This window comes from Notamacropus eugenii, chromosome 5 (genome assembly GCF_028372415.1).
Source record: "Notamacropus eugenii isolate mMacEug1 chromosome 5, mMacEug1.pri_v2, whole genome shotgun sequence".
In the NCBI taxonomy this organism is placed as follows: domain Eukaryota; kingdom Metazoa; phylum Chordata; class Mammalia; order Diprotodontia; family Macropodidae; genus Notamacropus; species Notamacropus eugenii.
The window spans coordinates 344,380,048-344,398,208 of NC_092876.1; the positions used below are offsets into that span (position 1 = coordinate 344,380,048).

General features: G+C 37.7%; 1 protein-coding gene across 1 annotated transcript in view; it reads left to right on the forward strand.

Annotated features, from left to right (window-relative positions):
* The window catches only part of POLQ (DNA polymerase theta), a 107,191-nt gene that overhangs the window by 71,131 nt on the left and 17,899 nt on the right, over nt 1-18,161 (forward strand). Inside the window, exons 21-26 of the mRNA XM_072613873.1 lie at nt 793-921; nt 4,418-4,592; nt 10,995-11,121; nt 11,885-12,003; nt 13,732-13,916; nt 15,300-15,411. Of these exons, the coding sequence (XP_072469974.1) occupies nt 793-921; nt 4,418-4,592; nt 10,995-11,121; nt 11,885-12,003; nt 13,732-13,916; nt 15,300-15,411 (847 nt within the window). The remainder of the gene's footprint in view (nt 1-792; nt 922-4,417; nt 4,593-10,994; nt 11,122-11,884; nt 12,004-13,731; nt 13,917-15,299; nt 15,412-18,161) is intronic.

The window sequence follows — 18,161 nt, forward strand, 5'->3', positions numbered from 1 at the left end:
ACATCTCTTTCAGTCTTCCTAAGCTTCCTTCTTCTGAAAAAATGACTTACTGTGACTTTTTCTTGACTTTCTTGCTCAGAATTCTGTTGGGTGTTTTCTGCTGTCATTTTATAGGAGAGGTTTTGGGGTAGGTTTGGCAGTTGCAATCTTTCACTCTGCCATCTTGACTCTGTTTATTTTGAAATTGTTAATTTTGTCACTCTTTCCCCTTTCCCCCACCTTTATTCTCTTTCTTCCCCTCTCTCCACTTAAATGGTTAAGTAAGCACGCTGGTGTCATTTCTCCATCTATTTTCTAGAACTTATTGAAGAGTCTAGAGATTCTGCCACAATACCTTATTTTTCCAATCCTTGGTATAGAATATAAAGTATATCATTGGTATAGAATATAAAGTATATCATTACCTCTTTAAAGGCTGAGGTTCATTATTGCCTAAAACAGGGTACAATATTAGTTTAAAGATGTTGAATAATTAATTTTCTTGAATATAATAACACTATACCTTTGAAATTTCATTCAAACAAATCAGCTAAAATAGGTGTGGTGGTGATCTCCCATGTATATCTCTGATAATGACCATTCTTTATTAAATATTCTTACACAGAATACTTAATATCTAGAGTCAAGTTTTTCCATAGAGCCTATTTCCTCAGTCAGCTTTTTAAAGTACTTTCTGAATGACATCTTAATTTTAGGTCATCTCAAGTGTAATTCATCTATTTATCATATGATGGTTTATTTTCACCTTTCAGTGAAAAGATATTTGACCTAAAAAATGCCATTTTCTTTCAGGTTTTATTTTTGGAATTGAAGTTACCACCAAATGGAGTTCAAGGAAACAAGAAAACTTTGGGTTCCACCAGAAGGATGATCACAAATGGACGAAGTACCAAGCTAGGCAAGCAGTTCAGTACTAGTAAGGTAATACTTTCAGGAAATTTTGGAGCCAAGTCAAAATTTTGTTTGGCATTTTTCACAACTACTTGTTTATATAATTTTGGGATTCAGAATTAAGATCCAGAGTTAATGGCTCCTGGTTTGAACTCCAACAAAAATAGAAACGCTGGTTACTTAGGCAGTCTGTAAAACCAGTGGTGGCCATCATTGCTTGAATGAGTGAATGAATGAAAAAGCATTTTAGCATTTGTGTACCAACTATTCTGCTAGTTGCTGAGTATACAAATGCAAAAGTGAGACAATAACTATTCTTCTACTAGGGAGTGACAGCACATGTAGGGGCCGGGAGGCCAGGGAAAGGAGTTTTAATTTGGGAGCCATAGAAGTAGCATGTGATGCTAGAGAGTAGTCAGTTGTCATGCCTTTTCTAGAAACGTTGGTAGTATTGATTTGATTGCCATTGCTGAGCAAGAGGTGGAATATGTTGGTGGTGGGGAGCATAAAGTTGTGTGTGCCCAGGAGCAGGGTAGATGGCAAGTTCAGATACAATGTATTGAATAAATATGTATTCACTCAGCAACAATACAAAAAAAAAACCCCAGAAAACCCTTATTATATTTTGATAACACTTACAATCTATTACTGAGCAAGTGTAGTGTGTGCAGATAGTGTTAGGGAGATGAATTAAGACTTCCTAGGTGCTGTGCCTTTATTTTGAGCATTGCTTTTGATCAATGGAGGTGTCTATTTTGGGTGGCGTAGGTCTTTGTTCAGGCGTGGAAAATTGAGAGAAGTAGGATATGGCATATTAACATAATCTATTCAACTGTATTTTTTTTTTTTAGCAAAACTGTTATTTGTTAAGTAAATAGCACATATGTTGATTAAATTCTTTCTTATAAGTACTGTAATTCCTAATTGAAAACAAGTATTAAAAGAAAAGGAAAATTTCTGAGTATAAATACTATCTACTCAATTATTCTAGGCACTGATTATGTAACTTGATTATTTTTATGTATCTAAGGGAAGGTTTTGAACTTTCTCCATTCTCACGACTGTTTTAGGACTCTTTTCACTGTTCTTTTTTCTTTATTATTTAACTTAGTTTTCTTTTTTATTCAGGACTTGACCAATACCAGATAAAATGAGCATTTCTCAATATTACTAGTAAAGCAGGAAGAAGATTGTACAAGAATCTGCAAATACCTATTTTATATATGTAATACATTTATAATATCGTTTTAAAATATAATAAATCCAGCATATAACCTTCAAACTGTCCTACTTATTTGTATTTCATTCTGCCTTTCTTTCTGTTCTCTTTTGTGGATTTAAAAAAATACCTCAGTGATCCTCTTTAATCTGTTTTGCAGCCTTATATAGGTAGTGAAGCAAAACATATTCCCATATTGTCTGGGTCCCAAAGTGTATTTGTCATTCTGTATCTTGAGCTCATATTCTCTTGTTAGGAAGTGAGCATGCTTCGTCATTGGGCTTGTGATCCTGTCTCTTCAGTCAAGTTCCCAGATACTACTAAGAGGAAAGATGGTACTTATGTCTTCAAAACCTCCCTTAATTTCTCTTTCTCCAGGTCATCTTTGGGCTGCCATTTAGAGCCCCTGACGCTTTCTTGCTGTCTGTCAGCATGACCCTTCTCAAAATGGAGGCAGTCTGTACTTTGGCTGAGCTCTTTTTCTTTGCATGTAGTAAAGATTATTAAACAGATAAGAAAAATAAACCAAGTTATATAGGGTTCTTCTGGGTAGTAGTTGTGAGAGAAAAAAATCATGTGTGCTCTACCTTTGGCTGAATTGTAAATTGCAAGAGAGAAGAATGTTCAGTTGAACTGGAAGGATACGTTGGGGCCAGACTATCTAGGGCTTTAAAAGCCAGACAGAGGAACTCATGTTTTATGCTAGAGGCAACAGGAAGCCGCTGAACTAGGGGCCATGTTCAGATAACAATAACACCTTACATTTATATGGTGCTTATTTTGTACAAGGCACTGTGCTAAGGGTTTTATAGCCACTATCTCATTTAATCCTCACAACAGACTTGTAAGAGAAATGCTTTTATTATCCTCACTTTTACAGAGGAGGAAACTGAGGCAAATAGTGGTTAATTGACTTGCCCAAGATCCCAGGTAGTGGGCCACCTAGATACCCCCTAGATCTGCATTTAAGGAAAATTTCTTCGGCAGCTGTTAGATGGATTAGAGTGGGGACAGACTTTAGGCAGGAACTAGGACACTATTGTGATCATCTAAATGAGAGGTGAAATCATCACTTGATGATTTCATCAACATTTAATTATCATCTCTGTGCAAATTATACCCACATCTATTAATTCAGTCTCGAATTCTCTCCTAATTTCCAGTCTTACCTCTCCATCTGTGTGTTAGACATCTAACACTGGATGCCTCCTAGAAATCTTAAATTCAACATGTTCAATAGAAAAAATGAAAAAGAAAGTTTTTTGAAGACGTTGAATTTAATTGCGCCTCCCCTCCCTGTTCAAAATCTAGCTTGGGCCATTAAACTCATTTTCTTTCCTCTTCCAAAGCATTCTCTTTCCCTAACTTTCAAGACCAGGATTTTCCATCACCTAGACTTACAAACTTCTCACTCCCTATATACAATAAGTTGCTCCGTCTTCTTGATTCTACCTTCCTCACATATCTTATATATGCCCCTTTCTCTCACCTCTTATGGTGCAGGCCCTTATTTCCTCACAAGTGGGCTATTACAATAGCCTTTTAGTTGGTGTCGCTGCTCCAGTTTATCCTCCACTCAACTCTCAAACTGATCTTCCTAAAAGCGCAGGTCTGACTTCAGTCAACCCCAGTGTCTCCCTCGCATCTCCAGTAGTAAGGATAAAATCCTCTGTTTTTGAAGTTTTCTTATACCTTACACTCCCTCTCCTCCTGCCCTTTTCGCCTCCCCCTAGCCCCCATTCATGCCTGGAATGCTCTCCATCTGTTTCTTTACCAGTCTTCCTTCAAGTGCCAGTTAAAATTCTACCTTCTGCATGAGTTCTGTCTTGGTTCCTCTTAATACGGTAGTGCCTTTCCTTTGAGGTTATCTTGAACTCTGAGTCTGTACATCTTGTTTGTACACTTATTTATCTCTTGTTTCCTCCATTAGATTTTCATTTCCTTGAGAGCAGTGATTTTTTTTTACCTTTCTTTGTTTACCCAGCACTTAGCACAGTATCTGGTATATAGTAAGCGCTTTATAAATGCTTGTTTATTTGGCTTGGACTTTGGTATTGGTAGGTGGTACCATTACACATAATATAATTTGCATCCTTAGTATCCTTAGTAAATGTATTTGAATATTACAAACTGTTACTGATACAATGACATAATTATTTTTATTCCAGAGGAAATAATTGTTGACTTTGAGGTATACAGAATTTACCATGTATTTTTAAGTCTGTATTGTTAGACTAACAGATACCCAATGCCTATATAAAACTTTCAAGATAATTTAAATATATTTTCCTTATATTGCTTTGGCAGGATGTTTTAAACAAACTGAAGACATTGCATCCATTACCAGGCTTGATTCTAGAGTGGAGAAGAATCACCAATGCTATTACCAAAGTTGTCTTCCCACTGCAGAGGGAAAAATGTATGAATCCTGTCCTTGGAATGGAAAGACTCTATCCTGTATCACAGACTCACAGTGCTACAGGTAATGACGGATTTGTCTTTGGAGTTATTTCTTTAAAAATTTATTTCATTCAGTGTTTCCCAATTGCATATAAATTTTTAAAAAATTCATTTTTAGAAATTTCAAGTTCCAGGCTCTCTCCCTTCCTCATGCCCTTTCTCCATTGAGAGGCAAGTAATATGATATCAATTATACATGTGAAGTCATATAAAACAGCTCTGTTGTAAAAGAAAACATAAAAATCTCAAGAAAAATAAAGTTTAAAAAGTATACGTCAGTGCACACTCAGAATTCATCTGTTTTCTTCCTGGAGGTAGACAGCATTTTTGATCATTGGTCCTTTGGAATTGTCTTGGATCATTATCTTGATTAGAGTAATTAAGTCTTTCACAATTGATTATCCTCATGATGTTGCTGTTACTGTATTCAGTGTTTTCTTGGTTCTGCTTGCTTCGCTTTTTATCAATTCATGTAAGTTCCCAAGTTTTTCTGAAACCATGCCCTTCACCATTTCTTGTAGCACAGTGGTATTCCATCACAATCATGCACCACAACTTGTTCAGCCATTCCCTAGTTGATGGGTATCTCCTCAGTTTTCAGATCTCCGCCACCACAAATAGAGCTGCTATAATTATTTTTGTACAAATAAGTCCTTTTCCCTTTTCTTTGGGATATAGATGTAATAGTGGTATTGCTGGGTCAAAGGGTATGCACAGTTTTATAGCCCTTTGGGAATAGTTCCAAATTTTTCTTTGCAATTACTTCTTAAGAGCTATTGAATTTAAAAAATAAAGTCCTATTTTTACATTTTCAGAACAGATTTCCAGAGACCAGTTTCCAATTGAATGTAATAGGGAGAGAAATATTCTCAGTCATTTGTTTTAACAGACCTTGCTCCGGCTACATAGCCTGCTTAATTAGCTTTCCTGAGTATCCTGTTGCTCCCTTTCTCTCCAGTCCCTTTAGCCTGCCTGCACCCATCACCCAAGTGATAGTCATGAGAGTGCCTGTTATGTGCTAAGGGCAAAAACTGCAGTTCTCCCCTCTCTTGTTCCAGAATCTTTCCAAGTTTTCTTTAACTCCTTTACTGACTTCTTCAATATCTCTCACATCAGCTTCCTCCTTTGTTTTCTTACTTTTGTACCCTAATAACAAGCCCTTATTGAATTGATTATTGCAAATTCCCTGATTTCTCTTTCTACCATTGGTCTCTTTTCCTATCCTTCTTTCTACTCTTCACAGCCCAGCCAAGCATCTTCCTTGTGCATCGATTTCGTTATGTTACTCTGTGACTCCTATTTCAATAGTAGTTCCTTGTTGACTAACCAAATAAAGTTCTAACTACTCTTCCTGGCATTCAAGGCTCTTTATAATCTGGTATCCTGCATTTCCAGTTTTATACTACTTCTTTTTACTTATTTTGTTACAGACGAACTGGACTATTTTCTTTCCCTCTTGAGCATTTCTTTCCACTCTGCCTGGAATATACTTCCCCCTCCCTCTGTTGTAAAGCCCACCTCAAATGCTACCCATTCCAGAAAGCTTTCTTGGTCCTGCCTGTCAGTAAATAATTTTCCTCTTTGGACTTCATATAGTCCTTTTGGGGGTCAATTTTCTAACATATTGATCTATAATCATTATTATGCCTATTAACAGTCTGTGAAAAGCAGCCTGGTATAGTGAATGGAGGAACAGCCTTAGAGTCAGGGAGACCTGGGCTCAGGTACTGCTCTCACAGTTGCAGTTGTGTAACCCTGGGAAAATCACTTTTAAACTCAGTGTTTCAGACAACTCTGAAAACAGAAATTGCAGAAAGGTACCATCTACCTAAGTAAAGGAATTTTTCTCACTGGGAGTTCCCTGTACCAGTGAAATCACAGGTCCAGTCCAAAAAAGAAATTAGCAACATGTATATTTGTCCTAAGTGTCAACTCTGTTGTAAGTTCCATTTGGTTGCTTGGCTAAATGTCTCCCCAAGTGCCTGGCTTTAAGGTCCATACACGTTAGATGTTTGATAATGTTTGACTTCGATGGCATCCCAGTCATAGATTTTTTGTGAGGATCAAATGAGATAACAGATTGTGAAAGTACTTTTTAAAAGTATAATTCATTGTGCTGCTACGGGTGAGAGTCTAGGATGATGGGGAAGAAGGTGAAATATTGTAGCTAAAAAGCTTATCACAGCTAGGGTTAGATTAAAGGGAAGAGGGGGAAGGAATCTCGCAGGATCTTTTGTAGCCTGGAGCAAGCCATGCCTCGCGGAGTAGTGAACAAACTGGCAGGAAGCTCAGATCACTCTTTTTGGAAATGAAGATAATAATTTATTGTCAAAACCGAAACAACAAAACTGGCTTTTATTGGCCCGGGAGGAGAAAGGACAGAGAAAGAAGTCCTCGCATCTCATGCTGTGCCTGCCTGTTTGAGGGAAGATGAAGAGGAAAGTTGGTGGGGAAGGGAATGTCTTTCTTCTGCTGTGCAGGTCTAATTGCCATCTTCTGCTGTGCCCTTTTTCTGCTTAATCTCCACCCTTTGGAGAGAAGAGGAATAGTGATGCCAGGTCTCCCATCTAACTCTCTGACTTTGTGTCTCCCATCTCATCCTGTAACTGTTTCCAGGCAGATCTCCAGCCTCCAGTGATGAATATTCTCTCACGTGGTCATACTTTTGACATCCCAGTGACTGAATCCCTATACATCATCATCCAAACCCCATTCCTCCCTCCCATCCCAGTCCCTCTATTTCTTATTCCTATCCTCTTCAACTCTCCCACCCCACTTTCAGGCGGACATCACCTCCACTGTGATCTGTGGAAAATTCGTCCTAAATCTTTTCCCCTCCCACTCCTTTCATCTACTTTCTCTTATTGAAACCTGGCTCCCTGCAGAAGATGCAGCTGTCCTGGCCCCCCTTTCCAGTACTGGCTGTACCATCACTCATTCTTCTTGACTTACTAGTTGAAGGAGGGGATTTGGAATAATCCTTGCCCTCCATTACCACTTTTAGCTTCTCTCCCTTCCTTCATTACTCTTTAAACTCTCCTTTGAGGTTCGTGCTATTCACATCTACTACCCAGTCAGAATTTTGGTAGCTGTCATCTACAGACCTGCACTCATCCACTTCCTTCTTCAGTTAGTTAGGTGCATAACTCACAGTCTTTCTCTCCTACTCAACTATTGCCCTCATATTATGGGACTTCAGCATTTATATAGACTCTCCCTCAAACACCCTGTTTAATTATTCAGCGTATTTGCTTCCCATGAGCTACTCTTCCTTCCACCTCAGCCACACACACATACCCTTGATCTTGCCATTACCCACAAATGTATCACCTCAACATTCAAGAATTCCAAGATCCCTATCTATTACTTTTTCACCTCTCCCTCTACCTTCCTTTAGAAAACTGCTCTTTGTTTGCACTGTGACCTCCAATCTCTTGACCCTTCAGTTGTCTCCCAGGACATCTCTCCTGCACTAGCCACTCTCTCCTCTTCTCCCTTTCTTGACCCTTTGGTGAACCAATTTCACTTTACTATCTTCCTCTCATGAATCCCTAACCTCTTTATCATATCATTGATTACATGCAGCTAAGCCCCAGCTTTGGATCACTTCCAAGATTTGCCACTTTTGCTTCTACATATGTGCTGCTGAATGGAGCTGGAGAAAATATCCTGACTGGGTCTGTTGCACATTTATGTTGCACAACCTCAAGTGCACCTTCACTGCTGTTAGACAATCCTGCTATACCTGCCTTATCAACTCACTGTCCTACTCTCCATAGCAGCTCTTCCACATCTTTTTTTCTTCCTTAAACCTCTCATAGCTCCCTCTATTCCTACCCTTTCAACTTAGATTCTAGTTTCATGTTACAGAAAAAATTGAGGCCATCTGACCCAAGCGCTCTCTTCTTTCTTCTCATCTTCCATCACTCAGAAGCCTTCTGCCACTCTCTCCTCCTTTACTTTGGTCTCACATAAGGAAGTGACCTTAATCCTCATGAAGGCTAACCTCTTTACCTATTCAAGTGATCTCATTCCATCTCGTTACCTCCAATATTTCCCTTTCTGCGTGCTCATCCCCTACCACCTACAAACATACCTATGTCTCCCCCATTTTGAAAAAACTCTCACTTGATACTTTCTTCTTTCCAGTCACCATCCTATATTTTTTTTTTGCACTTTGTAACTAAACTCATAGAAAAGGCCATCTGTGATAGGTGCCTCCACTTTCTCTCCTTTCACTCTCTTCTTAACCCCTTGCAATCTGATGTCCAACTTTATCATTCCACCAAAACTGCTCTCTCCAAAATTACTCATGATCTCTTAGGTGCTAAATCCAGTGGCTTTTCCTCAATCCTCATTCTCTTTCACCTCTCTGCAGCTTTTGGCACTGTTAATCAACTCCTTCCTCCTTGATACTTTCTTCTCTTTTGGTTTTCAGGACACCTGTCTCTCCTGGTTCTCCTCCGACCTTTCTGATTGCTCCTCCTCTGTCTCCTTTGCTGAATCTTCATCCAGATCATGCCCTGTAACTGCAGTCTCTCTGGATTCTGTTCTGACCCTCTTCTCTTCTCCAAATCCAGCATTGTGAATACACTGAGCATGTCCATTTGGACATTACCTTCTGGTAACCCCTAAGCACTTAACCATTACTAACACTTACATGAGCTTCATGTGTACTTGGACCTAAATCTTCACAGTCTGAATCTAGAATCCCTTGCATGTATAAACGCATACAAATTTAAATCCCACTCATATATATAGGTTGCATTCAGACACAACATTTAAGAGTAGGTAGATAAATGGATGACTTGCTGAATCGTCAAATGAATATAGATATATAGGAAAAGATGAGACTGGGTGAGGGCCATTGAGTGCACATATGAGTATTTGGTGAGTAAAGATTATTTGTATCTCCAGTGCCTAATACAGCGTCTTTACTAGTAATTGCTCAATTGATTGTTGAATTCCCATTTTACCTATTAAGATTAATTTTGCCACTGCAGTTGCCATCAGCTTATCTGGCAAAATGAGTCCAGAAAGCAGTCTCAGAAAGGGAGAGAGACACTGCCAGTTGTCTTACAGACACTGGTGAAAGAGACGGGGTAAAGGGGCTGCACAGGACTCGGTGAGCCGAGCATAGATCTCAGTGAAGCCGCTCTAGTGGTGTGTACACGTGTCACAAACCTGATGTGGAGATCGGAATCTGTTAAAGCGCTGGGTACGACGTGGTATCAGCTGATGTATTCTTTCTTTAATAAAGTCACATTTTGAAAACACTGAGCTTACGGGAATAATAATGATGATGATAATTAGCATTTATATGGTACTTTGAGGTTTGCAAAGCAGCTTAAAATACTTTTATTTCATTATCCTCACAATAACCCTGGGAAGCAGGTACCACTTTAAGGATGTTTAGTATGATACTTGAGGATTTATTAAGTGTCTGTTCCATACCCTTATGCTGTTACTCAGGGCTAGGGGGTATTAGTACAAAGAATAAAAAATCCCTTCTCAAAAGGCCCTTACATTCCAATGGGAGAGACAGCAAGTACACGTAAAAATGTGTATAGCATAATTATTGTGCTTTCTGTTCTGTGGAAGTAATTCATTTTGCATGCTCATTTTCGGAACTCCTCTCAAGAGTTTTAGAACATTTCCAACAAAAAGGACATTATAGTTAGTGTAAACCAGGGCATGCCATTCTTTGATCACGTCAGTTAATTAAGGTGTCGCTGCCAGCTTTTTTTATTGAATAATTGTGTTCATCATGATGCAGATGGTCTGGGTCATTTTGAGCTCATTAAAGGATAAAACTTTTGAGTACTTCATTTCCAAATCTCCTTTCTTGTTACATGGCCAGTCTCTTTAATGCATGAGTTCTATTGACAGTCATTGCTTTCAAATCCTCATATATGTGTGTGTGTGTGTGTGTGTGTGTTCGTGTTCCTCACTCATGATTTTTCACATGTGGAAATATGAGGTTATTTTTACCATGCTTCACTTTATTAGTCTTCTACTAATTAAGTAACTTTAAATGTAGAATGCAAATTTTTATTATATGGATGTTCATATTTAATTCATTTTTTCTTAACTTGAAATAGCCTTGCAGGGAATTACGTTAAACCCCATTTACTGCTACCTGATGCAGTATGGATTTATGTTATTGATTTATTGTGTGCTCATGCCTACTTTGGGTACATCATGTAAGGACCATTTATTTATGTTACATTTATTTTGTTATAAACATATTTATGTTATAAACATAGTATAAATAACAATATAAATAAAATAAATTTATTTCCACCTTCATTTTAAATCCATTTATGTTTGAAAAGAATTTTGGATTTTTGAATGCATTTTACCCATACAGTAAATGGTCATCTTTTTCTAGTTTTAAATGGCTGTCAATCTTGTTCAATTTCAGGTCGAATAACTTTCACAGAGCCAAATGTTCAAAATGTGCCGAGGGATTTTGAGATTGAGATGCCAGCGCCGGTTGGAGAGAGCCCGCCTTCTCAAACACGAGGCAGAAGTTTGCCTTTCAGGAGCAGGTAGAAGCCGTGTCACACAGTGACTCCTCTTAGTTTGTATTAGCCGACAATGAGTCATAGAAGTGGGGTTGAGGACTCTTTCTTCAGCTGCATCTATGCAATGAAGCCCTTTTACTTTTTTGTTCAAATATCTTTTACCAACCAATGAAAAGAGACTGTGAGTGAAATGACATTGCACTGGCTCATCCTTTAGAGCATCTTAGGTCAAGTGTGTCTGTGTTGAAGACTGTTGCTCAGGACATTTGTGGGCAGACAGACCGATGTCAGCGTAAAGACAGAGTGAGGGATTGAATGGGGTGGGGCAGAGATGGTGGAATGAATGCTAATGCTAATGCTCCTCAGATTGGTGCATCTCTTCAGTATAAATAATGAATTCTTATTAAACACTTGGCTATTTCCTTTAGAGTTAACTTTTCATTATGTCATTTCACACTATTTTAATTTCTCCCCACCTTAAAAATGACCTGATTCCATTTGTATGTTATTTGCCATTAGTGAACATAGTGCATAGTATAGTGGCAAAATTATATGTTATTCTATTTATAAATTTCTATGAATTGAGACTAATAGACTAGAAAAGTAATACAAATTTTGCGAGCTATCTGAATTTTCATTCCAAACCTTTCTTGAAGCATGCCTTTTAGAAAAATTAAACAAAACATAACACTCTTCCAGTTTCCTATTTAAGATTTTGGCTAGACTCAGAAATACGTCCATGATGTATTTTTGAGTGTGATATATGTAATGGGTTTTCTTTCCACAGAAAAAGTAATGGCAGTTATAATATAAATTCTGAGTACCAGACACTGATGACAGAAAGAGTCAAAGACAATGGGAAGCCATTTTTTGTTAGTATGAGACATGCCTTTGTTCCTTTTCCAGGTAAGTTTGTTGGTAGTTCGTAAACTCATATATAATCTGATAATCTGATATGAGTTTTCATTAAGGCCCAGAAGCTACTTCAGATTGAAAAAAATTTGCTTGACTCTACTTACTGTCCCAATTTTCACTTTTCTTTCCTTGACAGACTTATGGAATAAGTCTGCTACCCCCAGTATTTCAATTCCCTAAGTTGGTCTGTACCTAATTTCTGCCATACTATTTTCCAGTTTTCCTAGCAGTTTTTGTCAAATAATGAGTTTTTGTTCCAAAAGCTTGGATCTTCAGGCTTATCACATACTAGATTACTTCGGTCATTTACTATAATGTAATTTGTAACTAATCTATTCCAATGATTTATCACTCTGTTTCTTAGCCAGTACCAGATTGTTTTGATAGTTGCAATTTTATAATACAGTTTGAGATCTGGTATGGCTAGACCACCTTCTTTCACATTTTATTTAATTGATCCCCTTTATATCCTTGAGTTTTTCCAGATGAATTTTATTACTTTTTCTAGCTCTGTTACATAATTTTTAATAGTTTGATTGGTATGACACTGAACAAATAGATTAATTTAGGTAGAATTGTCATTTTTATTATATTGGTTCAGCCTACTTTTGAGCAATTAACATTTTTCCAGTTGTTTGGATCTGATTTTATTTATGTGAAAAGTGTTTTATAGCTGTGTTCGTATAGTTCCTGGGTTTGTCTTAGCAGATAGACTCCCAAGTATCTTATATTATCTATAGCTATTTTAAATGGAATTTCTCCTTCTGTCTCTTGCTACTGTACTTTTTTGATAATATATAAAAATAGTATTGGTAATATATAGAAATGCTGATGACTTATGTGGGTTTATTTTGTATCCGGAAACTTTGCTAAAGTTGTTTGTTAAAGTTGTATCAAGTTATAGTTTATTCTGTAGGATTTTATAATATCATATCATCTGCAAAGAGCAGTAATTTTGTTTCCTCATTGTTTGCTCTAATTCCTCTAATTTCTTTTTCTTTTATTGCTATAGATAACATTTCTAGCATAATATTAACTGATAGAGGTGATTATATGCTGATCTTAATAATGGCTCCCATCTAGGATGTCTCACATATCCTAGATATTGGGATTCTAGATTTATTATTAAAAAAGCTACAGACTTTTGTAAGATAAAGCCTAAAGACACATCATCCATAATAGCAACTTTTCTATACAGAATTTCTTTCTTAAACAATTTAGTTCTGTTTAGGACTTCTAGTTGCAGCATCTGAATCTGATGAGATTGATTAAAAGGTCTTTCATTGCTAATATCTCCTTAAAAAAATAAAGCCCTTTCTCCAGTTTCTTAGTGATCAAGGAGATGAAATATAAGTCAGGGCTAACTGCTTCTTTATCATTTGGTCATTATATGAAATCTGACAGTGGCTCTTTTGTTTTTCTAAGATACTTGATCCTACCCAACTTTCTTACTTAATGTTTAACCTGTGATGGAACCTAACTTTGTTTTTACTGTTTCCTGGAAAGGAGAAATTTTAAGTCATACAACTGAATTAAGATACACTGACAAAAGAAGAAGCAAGTTTAAATGTATTACTTGACTTAATGTCTTAGATACATTCTTGGTTCTAAAGTTCTGACTCTTCTAACATCTTACTTAATGATACTTTTCTGTTTAATTAAACTATAAATTTTGGCTACTTCTGTCCCAGCTTTGTAATAGACGTGCTTTGATTCTAGGAGGAATGATCCTGGCTGCTGATTATTCTCAACTTGAACTGAGGATCTTGGCTCATTTATCCCAGGACCATCGTCTCATTGAGGTATTAAATAGTGGAGCTGATGTTTTCAAGAGCATTGCAGCAGAATGGAAGATGATTGATCCGGAGACAGTTGGGGATCATATAAGGCAGCAAGCCAAGCAGGTACATGTATAGTAAAACAGGTAAACACTTTTAAAACTAGATATCAAAAGTAGCAAAAGTTGTATGTTTGGAGGTCTTAGATTGAAAATCTCTCACTTAAATGTTTACTGTTCCTGTGCCTAGGAAGTAGATCAGTATATTCATGGGATTTAGAGTTGAAAGGATCATTAAAGGTCATCTTGTCCCAGCCTCTCTTTCACAGGTAAAAAAACTAAAGTCATAGAAGGAAATTAACTTGTCCAACCCCATATACAAGTAGGAAGTAGCAGAACTAGGATAATAAGGAAAATTGACGTTTATATAATTGCTTAAAGCCCTGAAAACATGTTATATCATTTGATCATTATGACATCCCCAGGAAGTTGGTTTTGTTATTTGATCCAAACCCATGGTTTCATTAGTGGAGAGAATTCCTGGTTAGGAGACTATTTCTACTAATATAGACTGGATATTGTTCTGGGAATCTGTAGCCTCAGAGAGTTTCCTGAGCATAGAGAGGACCGCTGACTTGCCTTGGGTCACACAACCAGTGAATTCAGGAGGCAGGACTTGAATCTCCCCAGATCTTCCTGCTTTCTAGGTCAGCCTTCTCTCCATGAACCCATATTTGCCTTCATGGTGCTGCTAACTGAGGTTCTCATGGAGGTTGAATGAGTTGTCAAGGGATGTATTCTCACGTCTGAGGTCAAGAGCAGCACACGAATCACTGTGCACTGGTGCAAACATTCTGACTCCAGGTCCGTTGTTCTTTATGGATGATTATTGCTTTGTTGTGTAGTTTGAGATCTGGTACTACTAACCCTCCTTTCCTGCTTTTTGCATGATTTGCCTTTATTTTCATGACTATTCCTCCAGATGACATATTCTTTCTAGTCTTATAAACCAATTCTTTGGTAGTTTGATTATAGTACTAAATATGGAAATGAATTTAGGTTGTAATATCATTTTATCATATTAGTGCGAATATTTCTTTATTTCTAAATGTATCTCTCCTATATTCCCTAGTAAGGAAGCAAGGTGGCACAATGAATGGAGCACTGGGCCTGGAGTGAAGAAGACTTGAGTAAAAGCCAGCCTCAGACACTTACTAGCTCAGTGACCCTTGACAAGTCACTTAACATCTGCCTGCCTTAGTTTCCTCAGCTGTAATATGGGAATTATAACAGTTCATGACTCTCAGGTTGTTTTGAGGATCAGATAGATTATATTTGTTAAGTGATAAGCATAGTACCTGGCACATCGCAAGTGCTATGTGAATGATTATTCCTTGGCAGCAAAAGCAGCCTAACTTTCTCCATAAAATTAGCTAAGGTGCTAGTCACCATAAACTCTTTTCTGTGGCCTTTAAATTGCTTATTTAATGGAATGCCTCTATTATCCTAGATTTGCTATGGAATAATCTATGGAATGGGAGCTAAATCTCTAGGAGAGCAAATGGGCATTCAAGAAAATGATGCTGCATGTTATATTGAATCCTTCAAATCCAGATACACAGGTAAAAGAAATCTCTAAATGTGCTTTTTTTTGAATTATTTTATTTGTTTTCAGTGTTCCACAATCACTTCCATATATCTTAGATTTTTTTCCACTCCCTCCTCCTCATTCTCTTCTCCCTCCCCACTCCCTCCTTGAGACGGCATACAATCTTATGTAGGTTCTACATGTACGTTCCTATTAAATGCATGTTGCATAGAAGAATTAAAATGAATGGGGGAAACCATAAAACAAAATAAAACATAACACAAAAGAAAATGGTATGTTTCTATCTGTGATCCAATTCCATTGTTCTTCCTCTGGATGTGGAAGGAGTTTTGCCTCAAGAGTCCATTGGAAGTTTTTTAAGTCCATGCATTTCAATGAAATATTAAGTCTACCAGAAAAATTCCTCACACACTGTGGTTGTTGCTGTGTACAAAGATGCTCCTTTCACTCAGCATCAGTTCATATAAGTCTTTCCAGGCTTCTCTGAAATCTTCCTGTTCATCATTTCTCATAGCACAGTAGTATTCAATAACATTCGTATACCATAACTTATTCAGCCATTCCCCAACTGATAGGCATCCCCTTGATTTCCAGTTCTTGGCCACCACAAAGAGCTGCTATAAATATTTTTGTACATGTGGGACTCTTTCCCGTGATTTTGATCTTTTTGGGATAGAGTCCCAGAAGTGATATTGCTGGGTCAAAGGGTATGCACATTTTTGTAGCCCTTTGGGCATAGTTCCAAATTGCTCTCCAGAGTGGTTGGATCAGTTCACAGCTCCACCAACAGTGAATTAGTGTTCCAACTCTCCCACATCTTCTCCAACATTTATCATCTTCCTGTTTTGTCATGTTAGCCAATCTGATAGGTGTGATGTAATTATCTCAGAGTTATTTTAATTTGCATCTCTCTAATCAATAGTGATTTAGAGCATTTTTTTCATATGATTATAGATAGCTTTAATTTCTTCCTCTGAAAATTCCCTGTTCATATCCTTTGACCATTTATCAGTTGTGGAATGACTGTTGCAGATGATATGATGATATACTTAGAGAATCTCAGAGAACCAAGTAAATATCTACTTGAAGTAATAAACAACTTTGACAAAGTTGTAGGTTACAAAATAAACCCAGATAAATCATCTGCATTTCTGCATATTACTAACAAAGCCCAACAACAAGAGATAGAAAGAAAAATCCCTTTTAAAACTACTATAAAATGTCTGGGTGTCTACCTGCCAAAGCAAACCCAGGGACTATATGAACACAGTTACAAAACACTTTTCACACAAATAAAGTCAGATCTAAGTAAGTGGAAAAATATTAGTTGCTCATGCGTAAGCCAAGCTAATATAATAAAAATGACAATTCTACCTAAATTAGCTTACTTACAATCAAACTACCAGACAATTATTTTCTAGAGCTAGAAAAAGTAATGTCAGAATTCTTCTGGAAGAACAAAAGGTCCAGAACATCAAGGGAACTAATGAAAAAAAAATGCTAGGAAAGGTGGCCTAGCCCTACCAGATATCAAATTGTATTATAAGGCAGCAGGCATCAAAACCACTTGGTACTGGCTAAGAAACAGAGGGGTAGATCAGTGGAATAGGTTAGGTACTCAAGACACAGTAGTTAATGAATATAGCAATCTACTGTTTGATAAACCCAAAGGCCCCAGCTTCTGGGATAAGAACTCACTGTTTGACAAAAATTGCTGGGAAAACTAGATAACAGTGTGGTGGAAACTGGGCATAGACCAATGCCTGACACTGTACACAAGAATAAAGTCCAAATGGGTACATGATCTAGGTATAAAGATAGATACTGTAAACAAATTAAGGGAGCAAGAAATAGTATATTTGTCAGATTTATGGAGAATGGAGAAATTGATGACCCAACAAGAGATAGAGAACATTATGAAGTACAAAATGAATAATTTTGATTAAATTAAATTGAAAAGTTTTTGCACAAACAAACCCAATGCAACCAAAATTAGGAGGGAAGCAGAAAACTGGGAAAAAATTTTTGCAACTAGTGTCTGTAATAAAGGCCTCATTTCTAAAATATATAGAGAACTAAGTCAAATGTGTAAGAATACAAGTCAATCCCCAATTGATGTGACTCATTCTAAAGGAATCCTTTATGTTTTACACTCATCATACTTTCACCTGTGGTTTGAAGTTTGCTTTTGAAGGTCTCCATCAGCGAAGATTTTCATCAGGTAATTTAAAGGGATGTATAATGCCCGGGGCGACTCCTGGGCCTTCGCCTTCTACTTACCTATCCCCGGTCTTCGGACGTCTCCGGCCCCTCTCCTGGTTGGGGGAGGGGAATTCCCTCTCCCTGTTGGGGGAGGGGAATAAACAGGCAGAGCACCCGAAAGGAGTTGCAGCCAGCAAGCTTTATTGCGTTTCTTCTCCTCTAGCTCTCGTGGTCATCCCCTTTTATTATCCCCTGTCTCCTCCCCCGTACCTCCCATGGGCGGGCGAGCTCCTCCCAAGTGCCTCCCCATGGGTGGAGCCAGCCTGTTACCAGGGCCATCCCAGTACCCCACAAGAGGGCAGGTTCGGACCCTCAGGCGTCTCACGGTCCTCACGGGGGACCCCGGTCCAGAGCTGTCCCCCAACAGTATAACACCTGGACAGTCACAAAAACCAACATGTGGACACCAACACAATATAATGTATTTGGGAAAATTAGGGACCGAGAGTGAACCTCAGAAGGTTGGTCGTGTGAGTGGCATAATTTCCTGTCAAATCTTTG